The sequence below is a fragment of the Opisthocomus hoazin genome, chromosome 9, assembly GCF_030867145.1.
Source record: "Opisthocomus hoazin isolate bOpiHoa1 chromosome 9, bOpiHoa1.hap1, whole genome shotgun sequence".
Classification (NCBI taxonomy): Eukaryota; Metazoa; Chordata; class Aves; order Opisthocomiformes; family Opisthocomidae; genus Opisthocomus; species Opisthocomus hoazin.
The window spans coordinates 7,761,921-7,782,786 of NC_134422.1; the positions used below are offsets into that span (position 1 = coordinate 7,761,921).

General features: G+C 40.6%; 1 protein-coding gene and 1 long non-coding RNA gene across 3 annotated transcripts in view; one reads left to right on the forward strand and one right to left on the reverse strand.

Annotated features, from left to right (window-relative positions):
• The window catches only part of LOC142362360 (uncharacterized), a 151,478-nt gene that overhangs the window by 89,092 nt on the left and 41,520 nt on the right, over nt 1-20,866 (reverse strand). The gene's annotated exons all lie outside the window — the stretch shown is intronic.
• Nucleotides 15,446-18,797, forward strand: CXCR4 (C-X-C motif chemokine receptor 4). The gene is made up of 2 exons (XM_075430311.1): nt 15,446-15,561; nt 17,187-18,797. The coding sequence occupies exons 1-2, from the start codon at nt 15,523-15,525 to the stop codon at nt 18,246-18,248; spliced, it is 1,101 nt and encodes a 366-aa protein (XP_075286426.1). The 5' UTR covers nt 15,446-15,522; the 3' UTR covers nt 18,249-18,797.

A 20,866-nucleotide genomic window follows, 5' to 3' on the forward strand; every position in this document is an offset into this window, starting at 1 on the left:
GTCATCCAGCGCATGAAAGGTAGAGCCGTTAATAAAACCCTGGAGTCCCAACTGACAAGTTCTGTGTAGCAAGGAGTGGAGTGTAGTTCCTCTCTAGGTAAATTAAAATGTTGTGGTTATATCAACAGAAATATGGGAATTTCCACACTGCATTAGGCCCTAGCACATATTATGCAGTATTCTTCATTTGACAGTGGCCAGCAGTAAAAAAAGCAACTCTCTCCCCTGCCCATGTTGACAGATGTTTTGCTTTTCCCCCATGCCAGCCATGATATTTTCCACAGATCGCTAAAAATGCATTTTCACACTACTGGAAAGAAGATCTAATGGGTTGTCCCACTAATGCCAGTCTCAATCCCAGCAATATAATCCCACCACTTCCCTTGTATGGGCTCCAATTCCACAATGAACCAATTTAGGAAACAAAAAAATCAGAAAATTAACCCTACCAGGGGGAAAAAATCAAAGTGAACAGTCATCTATCCTTTTCTGCCTGAAACTTTTTACTGCGGAAGCAGATATCACTGATTGTAACAGCTCTGGGTATATACAATATTCATATAAGCATCTTCTCCTTTCTGGAATCCCTGTACATTTTTAAGTTCAGTGCAGCACACACCACACGTCTGGCCAGTGACCTCTCTCTGCTACTGGTACTCAGGCACAACAGCTGTGTGGCTTCCTCAGCCAAAGGAGCAATAGGTCACCAATATTTTAGGTTTATTGACTGTCCCCTTATTCTAGTCTTGTAAAATTAGAAGACAATAAGCTCCTCCTCTGTTTTCTCTAGGCCATTCATTATTTTATAATTCACCCCCCTCTTATCCATGTCTGTTCAAAACCTAACAGTGTCAGGCTTTTTTGCCCATGCCCTTCTCCTGAAACAGTCTCATTACCCAGTCCTGGGTACCTCCCCTGACAGGGACAACCAAAGAAATATTTTGCTGATTTCAAAATGCACTGCCTTTACTCTTAGAATTTTGATTCATTTTCATGAATGCAAATATGCACTTGAAGAGTTTTATTCTGTTATCACTTCCCTGCCATGAGTTAATTTAACTTCATGCAAAGTTGATATAAAACATAACTATTCTTACATAGTAGTACTGTACATCCTTTCTTTACTGATATAAATGACAGTATCAAATAAACTGGAAAAGAAAATCCGACCTAGAAAAATACAAGCATATTAATTCAAACATACTGTCTGTCCATTACCAAATGATACATTTCTAAATCTTTTAGAAACGTGCCTTTTCAAATAACTCAGAGGATTTGCAGTTGCCTATCGATCTTTTCATTCCTAGGTCACTTGTTAAATCTACGCCAGGTCAGCACTAACTGAAAATTATTACTGTCTGGCAGCTGGTTTGTAGTCTACATAAAATTAATTAGTGGTTTCATTCCACTTCCTAATGGTCAAGTGGCCCCATCTTACACTTCGACCTAAATGACACCCTGTTGACTACTGCAGGGAAAGAACTAAATAAACTCTTTTTATTCTGTATGTAGGTCCTCATGGTTAGGAATAAGACTGCTGGGACCCTCGGGGCTGTAGTAGCACTACTCTACAAAAACCAAAACCCTCCATCTATGGAATTCCTGTAATCAGAACAGATTAAATACTATTTTGGTGAGCTGTTGTGGTGATGAATTTGGTTTTCGGAGGATCTTTGTCAGTGGGAATATGCTACATGTTGTCCACTGTTACAGTTAGTAAGAGAGTTGTCGCCTCTGCACTACTTCACAGTTCAAAGGGCAGAGAATGTGTGTATGTATGTATGTGTGTCTGTGTACTTATGTATGCATGCAAGAAACCAGAGGAATAATCCACAAAGGTTTCCTGTTTAACAGTAGTAGAAATAAAATTGCTATTTGATAATATAGAAATACATTTTAAATGTTTTAATAATATGGTGGACAAACAAAGAGATTTGCTATTTAACAGTAAGAGATGGAAATTATAATGTGATCCACATTTGACTTCTACTTGTGCTCTACTTGCACTAAGAATTCAACAGGTTTTCCTGTCTTGAAAGCCCCCAGTCTTACACTTTCAAAAGTATTGCATTCCTTTCTTTTTAGAGTAGACACAAGCACAAATATACAAACATGTATCATTAATAAGCTTTGTATCTGTCTACTAGTATTTAAAATATTTGTCACAGAAATAAAGTTTAAGTGAGTCCATTATTTTCTCTACTTTCTCTTGTCTTTTTTCCTTGGATGATAAATAAGCCTCTGTGAACCTGGTACTATCCCTGTCCTTACTGAGCTAGGACAAATTTCCCCTAAGGCCCCCATTTCCCTCTGCATTTTCATTTGTCATTCTGTTCAGCCTGCAGCAATTCAAACAGACTTGCTCCTTGACTGAGAAATCTTCACCTCTTCCTATCCACCAGGATAAGGTTGCTGTTCTATGGTTTTGTGACAATTGAAAATAAAAAAGAGGGACTATCAACTTCATCCGTCATCGTGTTTTCATGCTCTTGTCCCTCAGTGACCCTACTGTCTCTGTCCCTATCTGTTTGCTTCTTCTGAACTTGTTCTTATTTCCTTCTTTGCTACTCTTCAAATTCTTCACTGTTTAACCTAACTTTTCCCAAGGCAGCCTTCATTCCACAAATAAAAAGCTGTTAACTTCAAGGTGATTTCTCCACCTTGAGAACAACACGAGGACCCAGACTGTGCTCAGCTCCATACTCCTTTCGTAATTCACCACAATACTTTTTGAAAAGCCAGATGCATAAATTAGACTGGCTCCTAGGGAGATTGCATTTCTGTTACTAGCACTTCCAAGTAAATAATTGAGCTGATATTGATCCCTCTCTTATTTCATGTATGATATTTTCTGTTGGACAAGCTATTCTGGGATGATTGTCCATAGTACTTTATTTCATTATTACATGTACAAGTATTATATATACAGTCTTATTTTCATGTTTCCCTTTTACCCTTTACCACTAAGTTAACTGCCTTTTTAGTTTTGTTCTGCGGGCCCTGCTCCCAAGCTATTTCTCTGAGAAGGAATTTACCTATATGGAAAATGGTTTCCATGTAATGAATATTACAAAGAATCGCAGGCAGACTTACCAGTGTTTTGTTACCCAGAACTAAGAGTCTTTCAGGGACTTTAGAACAAAGAATGGGTATGAAGCCAGTTAAACACTCGGTGCCACTTCTTGTCCATCTGTTCCTGATTGGAGTATAAGTAGTTGCACAAATTTTGCTTTGCAATCAACTAGACATTATCTAGAGGTAGAAACAACCTGTTGTTCTTTATTACATTACCTCTACCTCATTGAGTACATCCAATTTATAAGAACAGATACAACTGCACATTCAAAATCTACAGAGCATTTAGTATTAAAAGATGTGTTCTGGTAGTATCCAAGCTGCCATTCCAATAATTAACCAAGCCAACTTTCCAATGGATTTGTGACTGTGGTTACATTCCCTGTTGTCTAACAATAACGCACCCAAAGTATTTTTTGCTGTTTAGACTGCAGCCTTCCCTTGGTGCGGTACTATTTTAAAAACCGAAGCGTAAGAACACAATTAAGCTTTTCTTTTACCATGTCAGGCACTGACCTCCTCCTCACCCCTAGATTCTGATTCTTGCTCTGTATGTTTACATTTTGCTTTTACTTGCCTCTTCTTGCCTTTGACTGCTACCTTTCTTATAGGAAACCACCTTCCACTGGCAATAGGACAGACAGATGATGAAAAGGCTCTTCTGTCTCTTTGTTCAAAAGGTTTGAGTTGTTTGTGTTTGACTGTTATTCAAAGACTAACACTTCGGTTGTGACTGACTGTTCTTGAATCTTCTCTACAACAGTGGTTCTTACAGAGTCAGTCAGGTAGTACTGAATTAATGACTTTGTGTTTTTCTGATAAACAGCAGTACAGAGCATGACTGATTTTATATGCTACTCTCAGATCTGTATTTTCAAGGTGTAAGTACTCACGCTTGATACAAGCAGTACAGTTGCTGTATTGGTCAATAGAGACTTGCTCACCAGCTCGGGCATAGATTCATGGCCTGGATGCTAAAATCTGACATTTGTGGCTGAAAATTGCTTCTCTCTTAGAGCAAAATCAGGATTTTATGAACTACTCAATACTACTTTGTCTTTAGGCACCAGAAGGGTACTTTCTCAGCAGTTATTTCCATCTCCCATAAAATTGATCTTGCTACCCTAATAGCACCTGAAATCCTAAAGACAGGGACATAAACTTTTGAATTTAACAAAAATGCGTAGTATAAAAGTTACACAAATGCTTAGATTCTGTGATCATCAGGTACATGATATATCAAATTTAACAGACACTGCAGCTATCAAAGGAACAGAATTTCAGACCAGAACCTAGGATAATGGGGCTGAACTAGGGTCAACAAGTCCTAACAAATCTGTCAAAGCAGTGATTGCTAAAAAATCTCTTTTATAGGGAGACTGTTCCTAAAGCTTGTTCCTCTGACAGTTAAAAACTTTTTCATGTTTTTAAAATGTGTATTCACCATGATATTACCTCCAGTCATTTGTGTGTTAATACTTCTCCAAGTATTTATTTTCCTTTTCAGATGTCCACTATCCTGCTTCATTGTGCCTTTCAACATTTGTTTTGTGAACCAAGGAAAAGAAGCTCTTTCAGTCTCCTCTTGCAGGAGCAGCTCTGCATGCCACACTTCGCCCTGATCATCCTTCTCTGCACCTGTTCCACTTGAATTCATTTTTCTTGTTAAGAATTGTAAAAAATATTTTAGAAGACACCTTTCCAATGCTCTGTATGGCAGCAATACTTCTTTCTCCCTTCAGTATACCATACTTGATACATTCAATAAGCTCTTTCTCAGCTGTATACAAGAAATTCAGACTCATCCTGCAACTGGCTAATATATTCATGTTTTTCTCCCTCTGTCACATCTGAGGGTATCCCAGTTTCAACAGTGACACCTCATGTTCCACTACTAGTGAATTTCAGTAGCTTACTACTTATTGTCCCAAAGCTAACGCAAAATAGTAAGTGTATCTGGTTTCATAGAAGCGATCATAAGAAACGTGAAACAACAAACCCTGAAGAGCTCTACTGATTGCCTTCCTGCAGCCTACTATTTCCCCTTCAGTGTCATCATTGTTATTTCCCTTTATAAACTTCCTCATTCATATTAGATATGTTGTATTAGTTCCCACAGAGTCTAGCATAACAAACTAAGCTCAGCAACACTCAAATAGTGTCATATGAAATGCTTTACTAAAATCCAGACAAGTGGAATCTACTCTGTTTCTTTTGCCTAGAAAATGACTTATCAATGAAATCTATTAAGTAGTCCTACTAAAATATACTTTTATAAATTCAACTTCCTTTTTGTTCTATTTACCATTTACTTCCACACTTTTAAATATACTTCCCACCAGAGGTTGGTCCAAAGCTTTGCATGCTAATAGGACACCTAAAGAAATAGTAGCCCATGTTATTATTTTTAAACATACACCATGCATTCGCCATTCAATAGTCACATGACTTCGTCCTGGTTTTGACAGATTTCTTAAAAACTAACTGTTTCAAGACTTCTCATTTAACATAGTTCTTTCAGAATTTGATGGAGCTGGTATGGCACTTCTTGAGCTTTGCTTCCACATCCAGTAGGGCGGTTTCCATTTCTATATACTCATTCATACTCATTCATATGAGGTATCTTCACCTTTGTCCACTTATTCAACACCTCCAATGTTTGTGAAAGGTAAGAAAAGTCTATAATTAGTTTTCCCCCTCAGCTGAATTACACTGTTTCTTCAACCAGACTTAGATCCTTTGTAGATGTATATCAAAACAGGCTGACAGGCTACAGGATTGACAGGCTGCTTCATGGAAAAGAAGTATTCCACTTTTCACTAAAATACATTTAGAAATCTTTTTCAGACTGACTTGTAAGATACAAGTTAAAAACAGCTCAAGTCTTTTGTAATTTCTAAGTCCATTTTGACAAATTCCAAGAACTGAATAGTCTCTTTCCAAATTCAGCAAAATGTTATATATTTTGCATTAGCATGATGCTAGAGTGAAGTGGTTTCTTAGTTTGGTTTCAGTTTTAAACCATATGACAATCAATCCTTCCCAAAAGGGTTTATTTTGGTGGAATAATTATTATCAAGCAACTTTGCTTTAACATCTTCTTTGCGTAGAAAAGAAGAGGGAATAAAAAACACAGCTTTCAAACCACAGAGCAACCGTTGAAAACTTAAAACCACAATACCCAAGAACAGACTGAGCCTATGATTACCTAACACAAAATGTGGTTTAAACTGGGCATCATACCAAGTTTTTCACAGAAACCCAAGGGGAAAATGGAGTATAAGTATCCATGGTTACAGTGACCCTTGGTTGGCACCTGAAGAGAACTTTCTAGAAAAAGACAGGTAGAAACATTTATCAGGGTCCTCAGAAGTAGCAAGGCTTCTTCCTGTTTTTATAAGTTAAAAAAAAAAAAAAAAGATAAAATAGCACTTCGTACAGACTGTCCTGAACACAGACTCTAACCTAGAAATATTTTTAGAATTCCTCTCTTGTATGTTTTTGACAATATTCACTCAGTACTGAAAAATAACCTCAGAAATATAGAAACATCTATTTAAAATAGTGGCAAACACCCAGAATAACAAATCCATTTATAAAGTAAGTATCTCAAGACCAAAGTCTTTCTTCCTATGTTCAGTTGAACTGAACACATGAATGAAGGAACAGGATCGTAGGTTACAATTCTTTAATGGAAAAATTTTGAAGTGTAAATTAAGATAAATTGGAACCATCACTGCTAAGTATTGAAGCTTCTACACTCCTTGTACTTCTGGTCAGCTATACCTGGGAGGGTAATGATATAGCTAAACAGATGACAGTTTGCTTGAATGGCATTTTTTCTTACTTCTTCACTGACACTTACTCACCTGTTCTCTGTTTATATGTATGTTTGGGGAAGATTTTTTTTAAAAGTATGCTGATGCATAACTACATGTACTGAAGTGTGAACAAACATGCACACATAAACAAATATTCATGACAACTAATTCTGTAGGTGCTTCTCCTATGTGTGCAATAATCTGGTGAGACAGTAAAAAAAAAAAGAGAGCTGAACAGAGTTTGGATGGTAAGTTCCTCTCTCCCTGGCAGGGAGGAACACACCTATTTCACGTTAAGGTCCACGTACAAGCAAAATGCAGTTCTCTTTCTTGTGAAATGGGAAAAGGCAAGAAAAGATTTTTAATTCTCTTCATTCCCTAGGATGCTCATCTTCTATTCTTTATGCTCCTTCAGGATTCTGCCCCACCTTCTCTCGTAGAGGTGAGAGCTCCACAATTCCTCATAACAGATTGTTGCTGAATTGCCCAACTGTATAGATCTGATCTGGCTTATGCATTAGCACGTTATCATTTTTCTGTAAAATCACCCAAAGCACACGCCATGATGTTTGTAAAGTCTTTGTTCCAGCCATTATGGAAATGATGTGGATGATGGTTCAGCATAAAGTTTGCCCAAAGTTGCCTGTTCCACTTTCTAAAAAATAATTTGAATTAGCAAGATGAAAGTTTAGCAAGTTCAGTTGTAAGAGATTAACTCTTGATATCAGGCTGAGAGAGTTGGGGCTGCTCAGCCTGGAGAAGAGGAGAGAAGGCTGCGGGGTGACCTTATAGCAGCCTTTCAATACCTGAAGGTGGCCTGTAGGAAAGAAGGGTAAAATATTTTCAGCAGGACTTGTTGCGATAGCACAAGGAGTAATGGCTTTAAACTAAGGGAGGTTAGATTTAGACTAGACATAAGGAAGAAATTTTTTGCTATAAGGGTGGTGAAACACTGGCACAGGTTGCCCAGAGAGGCAATGGAGGCCCCATCCCCGGAAACATTCAAGGCCAGGTTGAATGGGGCTCTGAGCAACCTGGTCTAGCTGAAGACATCCCTGCTCACTGCAGGGGGGTTGGACTAGATGACCCCTAAAAGTCCCTTCCAACCCAAAGCATTCTATGATTCTATGATTCTATGATCATGTGGCTGGAGCACTCTTTATGCAGTAACGGATACCCTGAAATCTGGATTTACCTCCTCATTAAATCAGAAACAGAGGTTCAGCATCCCAGTCATTTCTTCATACAGTTCTGCTTTCATAGAGGTTGGTCACCTCATGACTGAGAAGAAATCATACCATGTGACCTCAGTGATTTATTTATTAGTCCTCAAATCCTAGCTACCAAATTTTCAAAACGGCAAGAGCAAATATCACTATTCATAACCAATTAGCTCCGAACAGTAAGTGTGTAATATCATGCTCATTTCACTGGCAATTAATGAACAGAGAAAGGAATACACCTGTTGTAAATATTCCTACAGCTGTCTATCCACGTCTTTATATTTGACTACAAATAAATGGATGTAGCAGGCTGTATATGTGCATTTACTCATGATATTTAAGCAAGTACTATATATAGAGGGCTTGACTGAAGCACTGAAAATTTGGCAACATTTAATGGAGATTTTTTAGTTATTTCAGAAATGTTGGGTCATGTTTTCAACAGACATGAAACTGATGGACAGCTACTAAGTAAGTGCTATCAACTATATTACCTAAGTAGGAAGCACTGACTCAAAAATGTAAACCCAGTCTTGCTCCTGCACCTCTTGAGAGAAAAAAAGCCATATCTCAATGGCATATGGCAAACCTGGCTTCCAGCAGTAAAAAAATGTTTGGAATTCTAAAGTTAATTTTCAGGGAAATAGTGGGTGGAGAGAGCCGAAAGAGAGGAACGATGGGAATGCACATCACTGAATTTGGGTGACGTCCCTGCTTGCTGAACAATGGATTCAGTCACCAGTTTTGAGAGGAAGCAGAGACAGGAGCAGTCCCTGGCACGCAGATTCAAAAACAAGCATCCAAGCTGAGATTCAGCACCCGTATGTACAGACTTCACTTCAAAGCTGTTGCAATAAAGCTAAAACATTTGTGAGCTTCAGGCTGCTAAACTGAGCTAAACAGGAAGAGTTGTTGCTCCTACTCTGCTCTCAGTGCCACTTTTTAGACACAAAACAATTAGGCAAATGAGCTAAAGAAATTATTTCAGCAAGCTCAGAAGTTCACATGTGAAAAATCAATGCCTACTACTGCATCCAGAGAAAGGAATTAGAAGAAATGTGTGAAAATTATAAAGAAAATATGGCCCATGCTAGCACACTTTGCTACATCCCAAGCACACAGTTCCACCAACACCATTTCAGCAAAAGATTGCTCAAAAACTGTCAGGGCGGAAACACAACATCAAAATGCTGTTTCCACTGTGTAGAGCAGACAGCCTTAATGTACACAAATGTAAGTGCATGTATTTTGATCCAGGTGACTCTGGGCACTGGTAGTAGCAAAGGTATCAGGCCGTGGTCTGACGGACCTATTTTGAGTCACAGAATAATTCAGGTTGGAAGGAACCTCTGGATTCAAAGCTAGACCAGGTCACTCAGGGTCCCGATCAGTCTATTAGTCTCCAAGCAGCTATATTCTGCTTACCCTGGTAAGAGAAACCAAGCACAGTCCCAGATATAACTGTATCTCTAAAGCTATGTACTAAGAAATAATGAAATTGTGAAACTGCATGCATGTACACATGAATATCTGAACTAGATTTTCCAATTTTGTCCATATGCTCTTAAGAAAGGAATATAGCATGCTCTTAGCATGGGTCCACAGCAGAAAATCTTGTCCTTAGTAATCCTACTGAGTAATGCTACTGCGAGCAAGTTTCTAATGGAATTTTACAACATAAAAGAACACCATGAGAAAAACATCTTATAGCTAAACAGAAATCTATCTGAATGCTTTGAAAGCCAAAATCCTACCTGGTTATAGTAAAGAAATTACTTGTGATGTAATTAGGTAGGTTTTAGTTTGTTTTCATAGTTCTGATCTGACCACAGTTCTGGAAAAAAAACCACGCTTCAGCATGTCTCCAGAAGTGTTCTGCTATATAATCATCAAAGATAAAACCTTCAGCTTCAGTGATATGCAAATGAAGACATGTTTGTTGAAAGGATTAACAAAGTTGTTCAAAGCATCTTTTTAGTCTGCTCTGCTTCCAAACAAACAATAAACTGTCCACATGCAGTGAGATTTGCTAACCCATAAACATAGCCAAATGGAGGAAGAAGATCAGAACCTTAATGAGTTTGGTTCCCTTTGAATTTTAGCCGATCAGTGTCACCAATAATTTCAACAGGCTCTAAAATAAGCACTTTCTGTCTTCAAAGTGCCTTGCAAACATCAACCAATTAATCCCTACAACTCTCCTCTGAGGTAGGTAAGTAGGTATTGTTATCCCCATTTTACAGTCGGCCGAACACAGTCAGAAGGGTTAAGTGATTTGCTGCAGGCCACAGATGGAGGTGGGATTAAAACACAGGAGCTCCTATGATTCCTTTCAGAGGACAGCACTTTCCTTTCCTGCTGACTTTTCTGTGCTGACTTTAGACATCTTGGCCTTGTGGCAATACTTAACGGAAACAAAATTAATTCTCCTTGTTAAAAGCAAGGAACCATAAACAAATCTGTCTTTTATGCCAGTGTTGATAACATTTTTGTTGCCTTACACTGATGTAAGGCTTTTCCTTTAATTTTGTTCTGATATTCAAGTAACATTCCTTTCATATAGGGACTTATTCCTGTGGTAATGTAACATGCTAACAATTGAAAGATGTATCCCGCCCCTTTGCAGATTTTACTTGGACTTTCTGCTTTCAAATCAGTACATTTAGGTGGCACCCTGCCCGTAACCTGGGCGGGCACTCTCCTTCCAGGACCAGCGTAACAGCTGGCAGGCTTGTTCCACTGCAGCCCAGGCAGAAAGAAATGGAGACTGGGAGCTTTGAGAACCAAGAGCAAAGCAAGCCATTAAGTGAAACCCAACTCCAGCAAAGCGCTTGTAACCGTTCTAACCGGCATAAGATTGATACCTTTCCTACTTCAACAGAAGGATCAGATGGAAAAGACAGAGTACGTCCTTTTCCTCTCTATGTATACAACTCCAGGCTACTCGAAGACCCATTTGTCATGAGGTCAATTCAGTGTATGGTAATAAACATTTGAGTTTTATAAGGAAACCACTTTTCATCTAGTGGCCAGCAAATCTGCAACTTCAGTTCCCTGGAGTATTTTTTTGAATAGAAAGATCCACTACTCAAAGCTAATGTCTTGCAAATTCTGAGCACATTTTCTGTTAGTTTTTCAGAAGACACTGCCCCCACTTTCAGCAGCCTTCCAGTACAGGAATTGACAAGTACAGAGAAAATCAGTGACTATTTGAAAATCACTCATTCACTACTATACAGTACAGTAATTTGAGCCATATTGCTGGTTTTGTATTTTTAAGACAAAATCATCTATGTGTCCTGAAAGTATAGCTCCATTAATGCTAAAAAAAAGGAATAGTTTATTAACACACCATTGCAATTATTACACTATGATGTTATTCATATATTATATAAACCAGGGATCATATCTCCTTTGTGTTAGGTGTCACTCACAGATGACAGCATCATCAGCCTTTTATTAGCTGTGGGTTTACTTTGTTAAAGACACTTGTGAAGCCTTCAAATTAAGTCATTTGAAATAGTTCAATAAAATGCAATTTATTTTTCTATTTTTGTGGATACTGAATCAAAATGGTATTTTTTCCATTAGAAAAGTTTATTAGAAACTATTTTGCTCTTGCATGACCAGCACTGATGTTTCTTTTTAGAAGACAAAAAAATAGGTTAATGATTCACAACCTGAGGAATTGTATTGTTTGCGTAACAGTGTAAGAACACATAGGATTTTGAATCTCAGAGGGCACGTTTTCAGTAACAAAAATATGTATTGCATGGGTTAGGAAGGGCCTGATTTCCACAGCAAATCTGTGACCAGAAAAACATGTAATGCAAAACATAAGCTTGGAATTGCTATTTGCTAGCTCTGTCTTAAGAAGATTTGTAGCTAACTCTGAATTACAAGCTCGGCAGAAACAGCTCCCTTCTTTTATCACTTTGGAAATCATTAACTTGCCCTCCATGGTCCTCTGTGCAACAAAGGAAGTTTTCAGGTGCATTTTCTGATAGGAGAAACAAAAGAGATCATAGATAACAACATAGCAGTGTGAATAATAGTTTTAGGAGACCTTCACCCAAACACATTTTGTGACATCTCATCAGATAGGGTATCAATCCCCAAACTTCCCACCACTCAGCACTAACAGGCTTCAGGGATAATCCATGGAACTAGATCATTCCTCAGTTCCGAATTTCTTATGTTATCTATGAACACAAATAACTGAGTCACTGTCCCATATCCCATTAATTAACAAAATCAATTTTCACGTAATACACTTTGCTGTTACGGATCCGTCTGCACAGTAAAACGGAGGTGCCTGCTTGGGCTGTAATCACACTTGCAGTTCTGTGCATCAGTACTCCACATGTCAATGCACTCCTTGCTATCCACCCCAATAAATAACCAATCAACTCTCAAACTTGTCAAATAGCTCTAGAGTTCATGTACTTTTTTTTTTTTGCTCATCTGCAACCGGTGCCACGAGCCACCTGCACTACAAGCATATTTTAATGCCCTGCACTGCATACATAGAGAAGGAGCAGTGTTTAATCTTCCATGCCCCTCTGAGATGAAAATATGTTCTCCATAAAAATACATCTGTTACCCATATGAATTTCTGGCAAGGTAGGATCTAATTTTTCCTAAAAGTTCATCTCCTCCATATGCAGCTCCGTGTCCCGATTAGTTTTTTAGCACCTGTTCAATATGCCTATTTTGGAATATCTGGTTCACATGTTTGCAAGTTCAGTAGGCTGGAGAGTCTTTCAAGCAGCATACCCTTGCTGAAACTGCACAGCAATTGCTGATGCCATAAGCTGGGCATCCTGCATAAGTGAGAAAGTGAAAGATTATTGTAAAGACATGATCCTACTCATGCATATATAAAAACCACTCATCTGCTCATTTATCTGCCTGGTGATCTAACACTGGGCTGCACATCACTTGGGGATATAAATATTCCTATTTATATGTCTAGAAAGTAGTGAACACATCACAGGTTCTATGGAAAATAAGGAACAAATAGCAGTAATTATAATTTCATCACACCTGTTTTTAAAGAAGTTCAGCAGAGTAGAATTATGGTACTGTAAGGCTAGGATCAGTATCTAAAAATGGGGATTCAGTAGAAGATTTTTTCATTTCTGTAAAATTCTAGCATGATATTCCTCTCAATTTTTTCCAGATATAAACTCAAAGTAGATATCGACTTTCCTGAAGACTGCTAATTCCTGAGTTATAATCAAAGTTTGCTTTTAATGCAACTTGTGTGTGATACTCCAGACCTGCTAACAAAACATGAATTGCTATGAAATTACAATGTAGAGTACATAATCACTTTATAAGTCGTACCTTACATACCATGTTTATTAACAAAAAGATAATTAGTGTTGTTAATCATAACCAAACTCATACTCACTGTAGCACATGAGAAGGAGTTAGAATCTTAGAATCACAGAATGGTCTGGGTTGGAAGGGACCTTAAAGATCACCCAGTTCCAACCCCCCTGCCATGGGCAGGGACACCTTCCACCAGACCAGGTTGCTCAAAGCCCCATCCAACCTGGCCTTGAGCCCTGCCAGGGAGGGGGCAGCCACAGCTTCTCTGGGCAACCTGGGCCAGGGCCTCACCACCCTCACAGTAAAGAATCTCTTTCTTATAGCTAGTTTAATTCTACTGTCTTTCAGTTTAAAGCCATTACCCCTTGTCCTATCCCTACAAGCCCTTGTAAAAAGTCCCTCTCCAGCTCTCTTGGAGGCCCCTTCAGGTACTGGAAGGCTGCTCTAAGGTCTCCCTGGAGCCTTCTCTTCTCCAGGCTGAATAGTCCCAACTCTCTCAGCCTTTCCTCACAGCAGAGGTGCTCCAGCCCTCGGATCGTTTTTGTGACCTTCCGCTGGAGTTCTAGAGATTTTAGAGGAACAGTAAGAGAGTGAATCTCATCAAATACCTGGAAATAATCTTTGCATCTAAAACTGATGGCTAACTCAGAGCATATAAACTAGTAATAGGGGCATTTAGGAATAAAACTTTAGTCAGACTTTCATTTTCTTAATCCCTTGAGGCTGCCAGGGTAACTTGAGCATATTGTTATTACATAAAGAATGCCTTTCTCCATTCTTCTTTGCACACCAAATTCCAACTGTAAAGAGTAAATCCACGTAACTGAGTCAATTTTTCCCAATATAGTTACTCACTATGGTGCAAGTTGTGAAATCTGCAGTGGGGGACGACAACAATGACACACTATTCTAAATAAAATCTTTTCGGCAAATTATCTTACCTGCATGAAAATATCAACAGTGCTGAGACCCCAGAGACAACTGCAAAGGAAATCCATGATTATGTTTTATTTTTGTTTGTATTTGGGTTGTTTATCCCCTGAAAACCTATTTTACGATTGCTATTTTTATCCTACATCTACAATTTCAGGGTTTACTTTTTTTTTTTTTTAAGATTATCCATCTACTGGAAAAAGATCAGTACTAAAGATGTTCACCCTTCATGTTTAAAAAAATGATTTACCAAGCTTGAGTTTAAGGAGAAAGACAAGCAGCATTCCTGATATTAGTGAGCAAATAAAGAACTCACTGTTTGCTATTTTTGGGTAACAAGATACTGAGCATGCAAATCCATGGATGGCAGCACCATTATTTTGACAATGTTTTATTTTCATCCTGATTTCTATTGTTTCCTTAACACATTTCTTGTAATGTTCCAAAGCTTCTTGGCACAAAGAACCATCATCATATCTCAGACAGGCTGATGAAGCACTTGCAGCTCCTCATCAGACTTCTCACCCCAAGCCACAGGTGCCAGAGGAGTTCAGCGGGCGACCTGCAGCCCACTCACTTCCCAGCGCCCGAAAGGTCTGCGGAACCTCTCATTCCCCCCGTGAGGAGCGTCCCATTACTCTCTGCCTCTCCCAGTACGCTCTCTCCTCAGCAGGGACGAGGGACAGCTCTGAGGACTGAGCTATGTTTTGTAGGGTATGCAGGACCTCTCCTCTTCCTCCCCCATCACGATTCGCGGACCAGTGGCTTCACCCGGAGCCCGCCGGGGGTACCGGTGGCAGCACGGGGCCCGACAGCACGCTTCAAAGAACTTTCCTGAGGGGGAATTCAAAACCCCGCTCGTACGAACACACCAACAGGGGGGGGGGGGCGCCAAGGGCCCCCCGCCGGCCCTCGGGGCGGGCGCCGTTCCCAGGCGAGGCGCGGTCTGGGGCGGCAGCCCGGAGCCCGGTGCGCGGTGACACCCGCCGGGGAGGAGCCAGGCGCCGGCTGCCCCGGGGGCGGGGGGGCAGCAGGGGAACTTATAAAGCGCTGCGTCCCGCCGGAGGAGCCGGGCGGGCGTCTGGTGCAGCGGCGGCGGCAGCAGCAACGGCCGGAGAGCCCGGAGCTGTGAGATGGCTCAGAGCATGGACAACGGCGTCGACAGCCTGGATGTAAGTGCCGGGAGCGGGGCCGCGCCGCGCTGGCCGCTCGACGCCGCTGCTCCGCGGCTCTCTCCCCATGTGCGCGCTGTTTGCAAACAAAGGTGCCCTCGGCGGAGGCTGCGGGGCCGGGCGGGGGGCGCGGGGCCGGGCGCCGCCTCCTGCCGCCCAGCCCGCCTGGCTGCGAGGGTCTGCGGGGCGCAAACGGGCAGCGCTCGGCTCTGACCCCTCGCCGCTGCTGCCGGGCTCCCGCTGCTCCTCGGGCTTTGCCGCTTGGCCGTCAGTTGCGGTGCCATGTGGCGCCTTTGTGGGCTGAGAAACGCCGGCAGAGGAGCCGGAGCGGCGGGAGCGATGAGGGGGGAAAGGAGCGAGGAAGCCTGGAGCGACCCGACTCCGGGGAGCGGCATCCCTCCGCCCCGGTGCCCGCCCGGAGCGCGGGGGCCGCTCTGCCGCCGCGGGGGCTCGGGAGCAGTCGGGACCGACGCGGAGATCCCCGCTTTAATCCGCGGTTACCGCCCGCGCGTGACGTGCTGCGGGATCCCCGGGGCGCGGCGTGCGGGGCACCGAGACGAAGATCTGAAAACCGGAGGAATTGTGCATAGCCAGGTGGCACTCGCCCGCCCGCGCTGCTGCTCGGCGTGGTGGCCAAAACCGTTGGTGGTTTCCTGATGCGCTTTCGTGCCCTCACCAGAATTTCGCTTCCTTTTTCCACCGCTGCAGTTAGTTGAGCAGCCGGGCTGCAGCCCAGCGCTGCCAGCGTCACCCCCGGCCCCGCAACCGCCGAGGGTGGGGAACAAAGGGAGGGGACGTGGCCGGCCGTGATGACCCTCCGCGGGGTTGGAGTTCCCCTGCTTAGGGTCACCTCTCTCTTTTCTTTGTGGGCTTTGGGTTTTTTTTTCTTCTCTCTGTGTGTGGAGCTGTCAATTGCTTCTCAGTAGGGAATTCTTGCTATTATTTATCCTTTATTACATCAGCCAAGGGTACCTTCTCTATTTCTCCTTGACCCCATCCCCTTAATGAGAAGGGACTCTGGAGCAGCAGCATTTCTATCCAAGTACTTTTTTTTAATAGCTGTCTGTTGTAAGAGCTAAATGTCATGGGTGATATTCCGTGCAGACTAACCTCTTGCATCCAGCATGTCTGGGCTCTGCCATTTGTAGTGTGCATCTGCTTAGAGCACTGAAGTGCGCAGAACCAATGATATTTCAGGGAGTAGCCGTTAACTTCTCTTTCATCCCCTGACCTTGCTTACAAGATCTTACTCCTTAGAGAAAGACATCGGGAAGTTTTATAGCTAGTTCTTATTTGATATGTATTTTATATATATATATATATTTAAAAATTGTATTTTTCCATCTGGTTTTGAAAAAGTTTGCCTGTCCATGATGATGGAGACTGTTAGAATCATAGAATGGTAAGGGTTGGAAGGGACCATGAAGATCATCTGGTTCCAACCCCCCTGCCATCAGCAGGGACATCTTCCACTAGACCAGGTTGCTCAGAGCTCCATCCAACCTGGCCTTGAACACTTCCAGGCAACTTGAACGCTGTTCAGGCAACTCTTAACATAGTGTTATATAGAGTGAGCTTTCGTAGAGGAGCTAACATCTAATATTTTTTGTTAATTGTCTTTTTAGCTGTCCTCTGGGCTAATCATTGAATTTTCTGATAATGGCACGGATGAGACTGGTTCAGGTGACTATGGAGACTACGGAGAGCCATGCTTTCAGCATGAGAATGCTGATTTCAACCGGATCTTCTTGCCAACAATCTACTCCATCATCTTCCTAACAGGAATAATCGGCAATGGATTGGTTATTATTGTTATGGGCTACCAGAAGAAACAAAGAAGCATGACTGATAAATACAGGCTGCACCTCTCTGTGGCTGATCTCCTTTTCGTCATCACCTTGCCATTCTGGTCTGTGGATGCGGCCATAAGCTGGTACTTTGGGAATTTTCTGTGTAAGGCAGTTCATGTCATTTACACAGTCAACCTCTATAGCAGTGTCTTGATTTTGGCCTTTATAAGTTTAGATCGTTACCTGGCGATAGTCCATGCCACCAACAGCCAGCGACCACGAAAGCTGCTGGCTGAGAAGGTGGTGTATGTAGGCGTATGGCTACCAGCTGTGCTTTTGACAGTGCCTGATATAATTTTTGCCAGTACTAGTGAAGTAGAAGGAAAGTACCTATGTGATCGCATATACCCTCATGAGAACTGGATGATTTCTTTCAGATTTCAGCATATCTTGGTAGGCCTTATCTTGCCTGGTCTAATAATCCTGACGTGCTACTGTATTATAATATCTAAGCTGTCACATTCAAAAGGCCACCAGAAGCGCAAAGCCTTGAAGACAACGGTTATCCTCATCCTCGCCTTCTTTGCCTGCTGGCTGCCATATTATATCGGCATCGGCATCGACACATTCATCTTGCTAGGAGTCATCAGACATGGTTGCAGCTTGGAGACGATAGTGCATAAATGGATCTCCATTACTGAAGCCCTGGCATTCTTCCACTGTTGCCTGAATCCAATTCTGTATGCCTTCCTGGGTGCCAAATTCAAAACATCAGCACAAAATGCCTTGACATCAGTTAGCAGAGGATCAAGCCTCAAGATTCTTTCAAAAGGCAAACGTGGGGGACATTCATCTGTTTCTACAGAGTCCGAGTCTTCAAGTTTCCATTCCAGCTAACGCTGCTCCTTGCCATCATTTTATAAATAGACACTTTAAAGTTGCGCAAGACTTCAGAAAAACAAGACTGACCATAATGTACAGATTTATTTACAGTTGGAATTTTATATTGTTTCTTTTAGTCTCTGTGAAGTTTAATTCACTTATTTATATAAGAAAAACTTTCGTATTGATGACAAACTGTCTAGGCAGGTCCTGTGGACAAGTGGTTAGTTCACAAAAGTTTTAGTGCTTGTCTGTATGTATAGGTATGTGAACTAAACACTTCTGGATTGTAGCAAAGTGACTGTTAAAAGTTTAGAAAATATTGCTCTGTTGTTTATATGTAAATATTTTCAGTGTTGCTGTTAAATTCTTAAAAATTTGGCTGGAGATTTTTACCTTACTACAAGATATTTGGTTTACAATAGCTTAACTCTGCTGTAGAAATGGCACTTATAACCAAAGCCTCCTCTGTTACATGTTAGGGGCTTTTTTCCCCATTCTCAGTAATTGATGGTTTGCAAAATTTTCTGTTCAAGGTAAATAAAAGTATGTGACAAAAAGTTATTTTGAGTGGTATTTTTATTTCTGGTTAAATGTTTTTCTCAATGGTTTTATTTACTATTTTCAATGCACAATAATTTCTTTCAAAATTGCATGGCTCTTGTATGAAGAGCAGGAAAAGGAATTTCAGTACATATTGATTATTCAGTTGACACCTATGAGTTCTAAGTAATTTGGCTTTTTCACCACAATACATTTACTCCAGTTAACATTATCTTTAGAATGACTTAAATTATCACTTTAAACAAATAACTTTGAGGGCAAAATCTCTACAAATGAAAACCAATCTATTTAAGCAATTGCTGAAGTTCACAGCCTCTTAGCAGTCAAACAAACAGATTACCACATGTGACTAACCTTTATGTCATGCATATGAAGTCAACCCTACATTTCTTCTGCCTTTTGCTGTTCTTCTAAATTTAGTTTCGTGTATTAATAGTAATCAAAAGTAGTTGAATCAAAGCCATTTTGCTATTTGACATTGCATTTGGACTAGAAATAAAGTTACTCATGTATCATCTGTGGAGCTTCCCCTATCCTGTCTACATCCAGATTTTCTTAATATAACACCATATAATCTTAACATCCTTTTTAAAAATCCAGAATGTGTACCAGTTCTTCTTAAAAATGTTTTTTAGTAGGAATCAGCCAGACTACAGAACTTCCAGTAACTACTGTTGAAATCTTATTTGTCTGTTTTCACGTTAGTAGAGTGCATTCAAAAGTAATGAATACCCAAGAGGGACAGAGGCATTGAGAATATTTGTACATTCCTACATTAAAAAAACACAAACACAACTGTTACTGATCTATAAATAATTAAAAGCTTGGAAGTCAAAAAAGCAAAAAAAATAAACAATGCCTACTAGTCACACAAACTGAAGCAACATGGATATTGCAATGATAGTACACAGAAAGAATGCGTTTTCACCAGCACAGCACCCTAGTGATTTTGCGGAGCAGGTACCACTATGCTAAACCATACATTATATTGCATGTTTTATTTTAGATACTCTCATAAATACAAGACCTTTCTGTTTTCAACTTCCCTCCTCTCCAATCAACCTTGGCTGCATCGTGCACAGTTTTTCCCTTGCAATGATGATAGTAGTCATCTGATTCTATGTTGAGCTGATTCAGTTTGCTGAACCAGCACAAAACTAAGTCGACAGAAAAAAAAAAGTTTTCCAGCAATTTAGTGAACTGAATGAGCTCAATGAGGAATCCAACAAGCACTACAGAAGTGCAAGACCCTGTAACCTGGAGCCAGGCACAAGGAGAGAAAAGTGAGATAAAAGGAAGAGGAAGCAGGTCCCCCTTTTTAGCAACGAAACTTTTGGATCAGTTAACTCTAATGTATATCTTCACTCAAAATAACAACAGAAAAGATGCATTCTCAAGAAACAAAAGGTCTCCCTTTCATCAAGTTGTTCCTCGTTAACAGAGTTGAGAAATGAGGAGAATGTGGTATAGGAGCAGAACTTCTTAAATGGTTTATTTTTGTTGTTTATTTGTGTGTTTTCTTAATTTAGTGAGGGTTTCCCCGTGAAGAATTAGTTGTTCTAAATTATTCTTATTTTCACCCCAGCCCAATCAATCAATGTGATTTAATTGCACTTATAAAATACTTACTGGCTATCAACACACTGCTGCTTATTGGCTGAGGAAATGTTTAGAGCCCTCTACCATTAACTTTGATTATTCCCATTATACTTCAGTCAGCTAACTGTTACCTCAAGCAGAGAGTTAGCAGGAAAGAGGGTGCAAGACAGATAGTCCACGATACTGCCGAAGACCACTAAAAGGACACTAAACGAAAACCAGAAAGCATTTGTGTAGAAAATAAATTAGCAAAATGAAAACATAACTCATGCCTCAGAGGGATGAGACCTACATTAGTTTTATGAAACTGCCACTGTTTTCAGTAGAATTAGTGAAACTATGGACAGAACGTCTTGAAAAGGAGTTGCAAGATCATGGGGTTTTGCTCTAGCATGGCAAAGGAGTCAAACCCCACACGTTTTTATTTTTAAATAACTTCATATGTCTATAAATATGAACATAACATGTAT